Source organism: Bidens hawaiensis, unplaced genomic scaffold (assembly GCF_021521415.1).
Source record: "Bidens hawaiensis isolate Kalapana, Puna unplaced genomic scaffold, B.hawaiensis_p1.1 tig00018131_1, whole genome shotgun sequence".
Lineage (NCBI taxonomy): Eukaryota > Viridiplantae > Streptophyta > Magnoliopsida > Asterales > Asteraceae > Bidens > Bidens hawaiensis.
This window is the reverse complement of record NW_027492739.1, coordinates 1-10510: the sequence shown is the minus strand read 5'-3', so window position 1 is coordinate 10510 and position 10510 is coordinate 1. Positions and strand designations below refer to the sequence as shown.

The window sequence follows — 10510 nt, the reverse complement described above, 5'->3', positions numbered from 1 at the left end:
GTATTATGACAATATACAATAAATTTGCTTAAAGCAATTTGTTTTTAAGGTCTGTATTGTGTCACTAATTTATGTTTTTGTATTTGAATTAAAATAACAATTTAATGTCTCATGATTTATATAAAAGTGTCATTTTTATATAAATATGGCATTTGCATTTTACTAAATTTATAATATATATATATATATATAAGGTTTGGATCAAATACAAATGAAATTAACGTACTAATTGTGAGAATCAAGTAGAGTAATTATATATACAGGTAGAGTAATTATGTAATTACTCTATATGTAATTATATAATTACCGTACTTGATTCTCACAATTAGCACGTTAATTTCATTTATACGTTAATTTTCTCCTCTCTTTCTCTCTCTCTCTATATATATATATTTATATATATATATATATGTATGTATATGACGTTCTAAATATATTCAACTCATGTGTAATAGGGGCACTATCATAGTTGTTAACTATTGGCCTTTTGGTCTAGTGACATAGGATAAGGATTGGGATTCTAAGATCTTAGGTTTGAAACCTGACTCAAGTGTTTTTCCCACAGTGGTTTATTTTTTATTAACGGTGTTTTTAATTGAGTCAGGCCTTGAGTGTTAAAATTAATATAACAATTGACATCTTGTCTTGTGAAGGCTAACTCAGATATTAGACGTAGTTCCAACGTTATTTAATATAAATTGTTAGCTGTTCAATTTTCTCATTCATCATCCTAGGTAATCATTTTTTCTCAACTCCCGAAATCTAGTGTGTATGTGTTTATTGATGTGGTCCAATAAAAACCACTAGAAAGAATAGTATTGGCTTCTTATAAAATAAAGTTGTTAATTTTTTTATACTAAAATTATAATATGATATATACAAAAATAAATATAAATATAACTAAAATAATTAATAAATAATAAATTAGTTGAGGCCAAGCCAATTAGCTCAAACTTAAAAAAAGTAATCAAAAGCCAAGCTTGAAAAACTACTAATGAGTTGAACTTGATCTTGAATATCTACTCTTTAAGCATTCTCAATAGCTTCTTTAATATTTTTGTGAGGGAAATCTCTAAAAAAAATTAGAGGATTATGAGTGAAGTGGAGAGAAATTTTAAAGAGATGAGTAAATTTTGAGTAAATTTGGATGAATATTGTTTATGCTCTATTTATTTTTTAATATATTTGAAAGTAGTTGTAAATTAAGGAGAGAAAAAAATAATAATAAAAATGTAAAAATATTATTTAATTGTATATGAGAGAGAAAATGTAATGTTTTTTACTGTAATTATAAAATAGAGATAGAAAAGCTGTTAGGAAATGCTCTTACCTAGACGAGTGTGGGCTCGTCTCAACCCGTTTATACCCCTAACACTTAGATGGTCCGTTTGGAAAAAACCTGACCCATATCTACCCACCCGTCCGGCTCAAACCTAGTGGTCAATCCAATCATTGACTTGAATATTCCCTAACTTAAAGATAATCTTTCTAAATTCTAACCATTGACCAAACCAGCCTGCGTTTACATCCATTTTCCAACTCATTCAGAACCAATTTCACTGCAACAGATTCATCTTTTACAGCCCAGAAATTACAAAAGATGACACTCAACAGTAAGTTTATCCATATCCAGAATCAAGAACCTTATAAGTTCCTTTTTTTTACTTAACTTTGTAACTTAATGATTTACCTTTTTTCCCAGTTCTGAGTAATTTTATCACTTTAGCCGGAAATAGAAGACTGGTTGAAGTTTTTCCTGATCCAGTGAGAAAACAATGGAACAAATGGGAGGTAAGAGGTTTAGTGCTTCTCAGCCTCACTCTACAAGTTTCATTAATCCACAGTGGTCACAGGAGAAAGTATATAGCCAGAAGAAGGATCAGAATCTTTATATGGTGTGCTTACTTGATGGCGGATTGGATAGCGACAGTCGCCCTCGGCCTCCTGGTGGACCGGCAAGGGAATTCGGGCGGTTTTAATATTAATAGTAACAAAGAGTATGGAGATCTTGAACTTATGGCTTTCTGGGCACCATTTCTCTTGCTTCATTTAGGTGGACCGGACACGATAACTGCTTACGCGTTAGCGGATAACGAATTATGGCTAAGACACTTGCTTGGGCTCGTCGTCCAGACGGCTGCAGCCGTCTACATCACTCTGTTGGCATGGGATGGCGGTGTTGTTTCCGTCCTCTCGGTTCCTATGCTTCTATGTGGGATCATCAAGTATGGTGAGAGGACTTGGGTTCTGATGTCGGCTAATCGGGAGCAGTTTCGGGATTCGGTTCTTGCGGATAGAGATCCGGGACCGAATTATGCTAGATTCATGGAGGAGTTTTGTTTAAAAGAGGCAGAGGGGTATTATGTTGCTGCTGTGCAAGTGGAAGAGGGAAACTCGCCGGAAGATGATGTGGAAAACACCGCGGGTAGTGGTGCTTCATCTATTCCTAACCTTGATGCAAGCACATTACACATAGCGGATTACTTCTTTGAAACGTTACAGTTTAAGCGGCTTTTCGTGGATCTTATACTCGGGTTCCACCCGCGAGATGTGAGTCAGTCTTTCTTTGAGAAACAGGAATATAATACCGCGTTTGAAGTGATTGAAGTAGAACTCGGATTCGCCTATGATGTTTTCTATACAAAAGCACCTATCATATACACTCCTTTCGGTTTGTTTTTTCGTATTGCGACTTCCTTCATCACACTCTCTGTGTTACTGACTTTTGTTGCGTCTATAAACATGAGGTCACGTAAACATCATGCTGTTGATGTTGTGATTACTTGCATATTACTTGTTGGTGCTATTTTACTAGAAGTATATGCAGCCATATCTTTGTTGTTCTCAGATTGGGCGAGTCTATGGTTCAGCCGTCGTTCTTCAAAGTTTCCATTTAAGCGTGTAGTCTCGTCACTCCATTCTTCGCATAAAGGAAGAAGATGGTCAAACTCTATGTATCAGTACAGCTTGATAGATTTTTGCCTCAACCATAAATCCTCATCATTTCAAAAAATCTCAAAGTTCATTCCTTTGCATAAAAGAATTAAAATCTTAATCGAAAAATGGGAGAGTATGCTCCAGCTGAAACATCTTACAGTAACACCAGAACTAAAATCTTTTATCTTTAATCACTTCAAAGAGAAATCTACCGACACGAAATTGGATCTAAAGATCTTAAACACCTGCCGTGGAGCGGTCTCTCTGCAAACGCACAAATGTTACGGCACGTTTAAATGGACGGTTGATGTGGAATTCGATCATAGCATTCTCATTTGGCACATTGCTACTGATCTATGCTTCAACCTGGAGAATAATAAAAGAGAGAAAGATACAAATGGTGAGGAAATCAAACAAGAATGGAATCATCACATGACATTGAGCAAACAATTAGCAGACTACATGTTATATATACTGATCATGTGTCCGTTCATGTTGCCTATCGGAATAGGAATGATTAGATTTAGAGACACATGTGCAGAGGCCATGGTGTTTTTCAAAGAAAGAAGCAGCACAAGTAAACTTGAGGGTTATGAAATGTTGGGGCAAGTGAGCACGAAAGTCTTTCCGTCGAAAGTAAAGGGGGACCGGAGTAAGTCGGTGTTGTTTGAGGCTTGTAAGCTTGTGGCTTCATTGAATGAGATGGGTCATGAATCTGGTTATGGAAAGATGTGGAAGATGGTTGGTGATGTGTGGGTGGAGATGCTTGGTTATGCAGCTGGTCAATGCAGAGGGTTTGACCATGCTCAACAGCTTGAAAAGGGTGGAGAGCTTCTAACTCATGTTTGGGTTTTGATGGCACATCTTGGTATCACTGAACACTTCAAGATAGAAGAAGGTCATGGCAGAGTTAAGCTGGCTGTTACCTAAAGATAAAGATTCTAGTAGTTTTAAATGTAACAACATATATATACTCTTAAATGTGCTGAAATTATTTTAATCAGCCTTATAAACACATATATAATCTAGTTAGATATATATCGGCAACTTCTACGGTTCATTTTATTCGTAAGGTTTGGATCTTTATGTTCTTGGGTTTGAGAATTTTTTTCGCTTCAATTATGCAAGTAAACCATAGGCATAAAGATTAAGAGTCAATAATTATGACCATATGGTATAGTTTAATTACTTATCATCATCAACCAAAGAGCATGTGACCTACTGGTATAAAGGCATGCAAAAAAAACGCCCCTCCCCATATGCTGACGAAGTCAAGTCATGTGGTGGAAAAATGTGTAGATTGAAGAGTAGAATTTGTGTGTGTGTGTGTGTGTTAACATTACTTCCTAGAAAGAACAGTTATCATCATCACTACAACCATCATTAGAAACGTCTTGCTCACAAAATAGACGATAAATAAATAATCTAGTCAAGCGGATTTGATACGCAAACTCAAGATTTGATGATGTAATTTTATATCCAAACTTCGTTTTTAAGACACCTATTCAAACAAATAGATTCATCTGGTACTTGAGCCTGAGGAGTGAGGACTCCACATGTTCGAAAATAGCATCAAATTCCAAGAACTATATAGATTATGAGAATATTTCACATATCAGTCTTTTCTCATCAATGTAAACCAATGTAGCACGTGACACCATAGCGCGTGTGTATTATTATTCACGTATAGAAAAAAAATATTTAGGGTCTAAGCGAGTAAAAATAGATACGTTAAAAACGGATTTGTGCATCTCAGTATCTCTTAGCTATATGCGTGAAAATGTTCTGACAATACAATATATGTATAATACACTAAGAAAAATGACTACTATTCTTGATTTTTTTCAGGATACATGATACCACTATATGCATAAAAACAAAAAACTGGGATAACCTTTCTTACAAAATAATATATGGTCCACAGGAATAACATTTAGTCAATTAAAATAATATAATTGACTAACAAGATTTCTAAGTCAATGCAAGATTTGGAACGCTAGAATTATTGATACTTAAATGGAGTCACTATCCTGACAGAAACAACTCACTTGGATTTTTCAAGTCTATGTGGTGTGGGACCTAACTAAGGAGAAAAAATCAAACTAATTGATTAAATTTTGAAAAAAAAATCAGTGTAGATAGATTCTTGGCCGCCCAAAGTGGTTTAGAGGACCATCCATGGACCATGAATCTAAAAGATAGTTCTTTTACTTGTTTTACTATTGTAGAGAAATTAAATGGCTGTTGAGGCCATTGTCTCTGTGGTAATACACAATCTCACAAACTTACCGATCGAAGAATCGGAAATATTTAAAAAGGTTAGAGATGAAGTAGAAAGGGTTGTCGATGAACTTAGGGAGATGCAAAGCATATTAAATGAGGTAGAACATCAAGAACAAGGTGACAAAGTGCTTACAGATTGGGTGCTAAAGTTTCTAGACATAGTCTACCGCGTTAAGGATGACATAGAAACATTTGCCCTCGCAGAAACGCGATTGAAAAGGATGGGTTTGGTTAAGAAGCGGATGTCCATCAGTGCGAACAAATTCAAGCTTTGTAGAGAAGTACCGGAAGAAATGGTCGATTGTATGACCGTTCAGAGACTCAAGTCTAAGATGAATGGAATCAGTAAAGAAATTCAAGAATGGAGAGATGGAAAACCTTCATTGGCTCTAGCACCTGTTCAAGGTTCTTATGCGATGAATCGTGATGAACCATGGATAGAAAGTGGTTCTTATTATGCACCGAAGAAAGAAGAAACCATCTTTAAGAAAGATGTTGAGAAGTTGGTGAAGCAATTGATTAGCAATAGCAAACCACTTCAAACCATCTTGGTCTTTGGAGAGGTTGGATCAGGGAAAACGGCTCATGTCAAGACGATATACAACAAGTTAGAGGTCAAGAACAAGTTCGCATGTCGTGCGTTGGTAATCCTCACCACAAAATTCTCGTTTAGACAACTTATGATTGCGATATTGCAACAAGTGACCAGCTTGAAGAGCAAAGAGAAACTCAAAGATGAGGACTTGATGGTGAGGCTGAATGAGTTCCTGAAGGGTCAAAAGTACCTTATAGTATTGATTGATGTCACAAGTGTTGGTCTGTTACAACAACTAAAAGATGTGTTACCCAATACAAACAATGGAAGTCGGGTTGTGATCACCACCCCTGACGAAGAGGTCGCTTCATTTCCGGATGCAACAAGCCATTACCACTTCAAACCTCTAGACATGGAAGATGGATTAAAGTTTTTCATCAAAAAACTATGGAGTCTAAAAGGAATCCCGTTTGCGGGTGATGTCGTAGAGGATCTAAAGAACAAAATAGCATAAAGATGCAAAGGAACCCCTCTACGGATAATAATGCTTGCCGGATTGCTATCAACCCGGAAGATGATGTATGAAGATTGGTTGAGTGTTTTTCAGCAGCATGATTTTGCTTCGAAATCTCCTTCGTTTGACATTTTAGCTTTCTGTTACAATGACCTCACACTCCACTTGAAGCTATGTTTTCTATATTTAGGACTCTTTCGAAAAGGATTTGAAATACCCGTGAGAAGATTATTTCGGTTGTGGCTCGCAGAGGGTTTTGTGAAGCCATCGGAAGGGGTTATTCCAGAGGACGTAGTAGAGGGATATCTGGAAGAGCTTGTGAAGAGACACATCGTGGAAATCACAAAAAGGATATCTGATGAGAGTCCCAAAAGATGCCGAATGATTGGAGTTCTGTATGACATCTTCATGCCGAAGGCGGTAGAAATTGGCCTTTTCCACCTCCACCAAAAGTCAGATGATGCAACAACAGAACCGCGATTTGGAGTTCACCGAGTGGTTGAATACACCAATATCAAAGACTACCCGACCACCAAAGCGTTCAACCAGAATCTACGGTCCTACATATCCTTCAACGTGCGAAAGAAAGACACGCCTGCAGAAGAAGTAGGGACATTTTTAGAAAGAATCATCGAAGCCAGAGGTTTTGGATTACTCAATGTGCTTGATCTAGAGGGTGTTTTATCGACCAAAGCTACCAGATAATCTTGGAAACTTATATCACTTGAGGTATCTAGGATTGCGATGGACGTTCTTAGACAGTCTTCCGTCTTCACTTGGTGATTTGCTCTACCTAGAAACACTTGACATCAAGCACACACATATCACATCTCTCCCAAGTTCTATATGGAACATGAAACATCTCCGACATCTTTGTCTGAACAGAATCCGTCTAGATTTACCTGTGCAATCAACCCGACATAAAGCTCCAAGCCAGCTCCAAACTCTATGGGGTTTGTTTATTGATGAGAAGATCGCAAGAAAGATCGGTTCAACATTGAGCCGAATGACCAACCTTCGAAAACTAGATCTAACAAGACAGTCATCCTCGACAGTGACAGCAACCACCACCACAACATCAACAACGACCACCACCACGACAACAAGCCATTCATCCTCCTATGAAGAGATTGGTTTGTGGATTTCAAAATTGTCTAGCCTTCGGTCTCTAAGATTAAGATCCAAGGACAAAATGGGCAAGCCATCGGAACTCATTGTTAAACCTTTTTCAAGTCTTGAACATCTATCTCAACTGTACCTATTAGGAAGTTTGCATAAGCCTATTGATTGGTACAAGATGCCGCCTGCACTCAAAGAAAGGGACAGAGGGGTCCTCTTTGGGGTAACCCTCCGGTGTGAGAATAAGATATTGTAGGAGAAGATGATAAGAATGTAAAAGTGAGTAAGGACTTAGAATGTATTTTCTTGCTTACCTCCCCTTGTGGATGTGGTGTGGTATTTATAGTGTTAGGGTTTCCAATGATTGGGCTCAGACCCAATTAGGGCCTTTTTGGCCTCCTCCTATTGCTTCGCGCCACGTGTCCTTAGGACACCTGGTGCTTTTTCATTGATTATTCTCTGACCAAGGTATTTCACCTGACCCATGTGCAATCACGTGGTAGCACATGGGTTTTGCTGAGTTGTCCACCCTTCATTGGCAGCTGTCAACATCAGCATATTCTTTATTCCTTAAAGGATACCTTCTGGAAGGTTGTCTGATGAGCACAATCATGGTTGTCCTTATCCTGATTTGGATAAGGACGTGGTTGATTATGTGCATGTATGATATGCGCCTATCCTGGGGATGCGCGAGGTCTTCTCTTTATTCTCACGCGCAGATGTTTCATGCGCAGATGCGATATGCGCAAGCATATGTAATATGCGTGAGCATATGTGATATGCGCCACGCCCAGATGCGCCACGCGCAGAAGTAATATGCGTGAGCATATATGATGCGTGAGCATATGTGATATGCGCCACACGCAGATGCGCCACGCGCAGATGTGATATGCGTGAGCATATATGATGCGTGAGCATATGTGATACGCGTGAGCATATGTGATGCGTGAGCATATGTGATATGCGTGAGCATATGTGATATGCGCCACGCGCATAGGTTTTGGCTTTGTGTCTTCATGACATCCTGATTTCAAGCCTCTTGTCTATATCTTGTGGGTTGACCCGCCCCGCTCGATGTTAAGGCGGGTGCATACCTCTTCAAGCCCCCCCCCCCCCCAGTCTAATGTGTGTCTTGTCTCGCGCGAGCGAGGTAAGATATATATTAGACTTAATAGTTTGCTCTTTTAATAGGGTTTGTCTTTTCTTTTTTATTTCTCATATGTGCGTTGCGCGAAATTCTATCCTTTTGGTTGAAATGAATCGTCCATGTACGTGGTTGGTTGGTGCTGACATGCGTCAGAGATGGAGACGTTATGTGTCAGACTTTTCGTGTGCTCGAGGTGCTACAGTGGCCTGTCATGTCTCCTCATACAGTGTCAGGAACACGTGTCGCGCTCATGTTGGCCTGCACCTGCGAGTGGGGGCGCGTGAGCGTAACTCTGATCAGTACCTGTTTCTTTCTCTCTCCTGGGCCTATAAAAGCAAGCCTTTTGAGTGGTTTTTCTTCATCTTCATTGTTATTTCAGAGCTCTTTCTCCTTCAATTTTTATTCCGATTAAGAGCCTTTGTCTTTTGCTTCCAGATTTCTGTGCTTAAAGTAACCGCTGTTTGATTCGCAATTGTATGTCTAATAACCCAGACACCACAATTTCCCCCCCCCCCAGCAAAACGCCGTGTAAAATCGTTAGTTATGTCCACTTTGAAGAAGACCGGCAAGGGTAAACGGGCTGTCGAGGCCTCGTCGGAAGAGGTGGGGAAGAACAAAACAGTGAAGAGATGGGATGAGATTCCCTGCAAATTGAAACAGTCTGATTTCGACAATCTCATCGCCTCTCAGGGTTTTCTCCCTGAGTACGGCTGTCTGCTCCCGGCGGCCGGGCAAACGGCGGCAGATCCGCCCACCGGCTATATCTCTTTATACTCTCACTTTTTCACTCACTGTAACCTTCGTCTTCCGATGACAAGGTTTATGGGTGCGCTCCTTCAGTTTTATGGGATTCACATATCCCAAGTCCATCCTTGTGGACTAGTGCGCATGACTCATTTTGAGTTCATGTGCAAAGCTCAGCGCGAGGAGCCCACCCCTCGGCGCTTTCAATATTTTTACAAGCCAAAAATCCAAGATTCTTGGTTCTCATTCATACCGCGCAGTCAGAAGGTTAAGTGCTAGCAACTGTTTCTTTCAAAAGCCTTCATGACTGGTCTGAAAAAATTTTTTATATTAAGGCTGGTGTGATTCCCATCCGCATGACCATGCGCGCGATCACTTCTGCGCCCGCGGATGAGAATGTTCTTAAAAACCCAACTGGCACATGGGTTAACAAGTTGACTGCTGAACCATCCCCCGCCAAGAATATTTGCGAGGAGGCGCTGGTGGGGGTTGGTATGAGCAAGAGGTGGACCGACAGCGCGACTGAGCCTGTCGTCCAAGTTGATGGCTTAGGTGAGTTATTTGCTCGTTGCATTATTTCTTCTGCGCGAATATAATTCGTTTTGCTGATATCATTTGTCTTGTTTTATGCAGTAAGCAAGGAATACGTCCACGCCGCCTATGACGAGCATATGGAGGGTGGCTCTGTCGCGCTGAGCGCTGGGGAAGTTGCTTTCCCCGATCGCTTCGATGATATGTTCATCCCTGTTGATTTAGAATTTTGCTTTGACAGCGATGCGCCTGGTAAGCCTTTGTACTTATGCTTAGGCCTTTAGAATACCAAATTTGGTTAACATTTCTGTTGCACGTATTGTAGATGCGCTCGAGAACTATGAGTTGGAGCTTGCGGAAAAAGAGGTGGAGGAAGAAGCTGAGGCGCCACAACTCAAGCGCAAAGCTAAAGGCAAAACTGGCGCAGGGGCCAGTAAAAAACAGAAGAAAAATGATGCCCCTGTTGCCCAGGATCCTCCTACCCAAGCGAAGGGACTTGAGAAAACCAAGGGATTTACCTCCAAGTTTTCCTCGTCTTCTTTGCCTCGAGGTGTGGGCAATCCTCCTGTCCACACGAGGTATGGTGCTGCCACCTCATCTCTTCGCGCGGCGGACAAGGGAAGCGGCGCTGCGCCTGCTGTTTCATCTTCTCCAACAGGTATACTTTGTTTATATTTTGTGGTTTTATGAGCGTGATTCC

At 40.0% G+C, this 10510-nt stretch overlaps 1 protein-coding gene and 1 pseudogene across 1 annotated transcript; both read left to right on the top strand.

The window, feature by feature from the left end:
* The first annotated feature begins 1409 nt into the window (after positions 1–1409).
* LOC143555439 (uncharacterized) lies at positions 1410–3911 on the top strand. Its single transcript, XM_077044984.1, has 2 exons — positions 1410–1613; positions 1703–3911. The coding sequence occupies exons 1-2, from the start codon at positions 1601–1603 to the stop codon at positions 3865–3867; spliced, it is 2178 nt and encodes a 725-aa protein (XP_076901099.1). The 5' UTR covers positions 1410–1600; the 3' UTR covers positions 3868–3911.
* A 1143-nt stretch (positions 3912–5054) lies between these two features.
* Positions 5055–7644, top strand: LOC143555415 (putative disease resistance RPP13-like protein 2; annotated as a pseudogene).
* The last annotated feature ends 2866 nt before the right edge of the window (positions 7645–10510 follow it).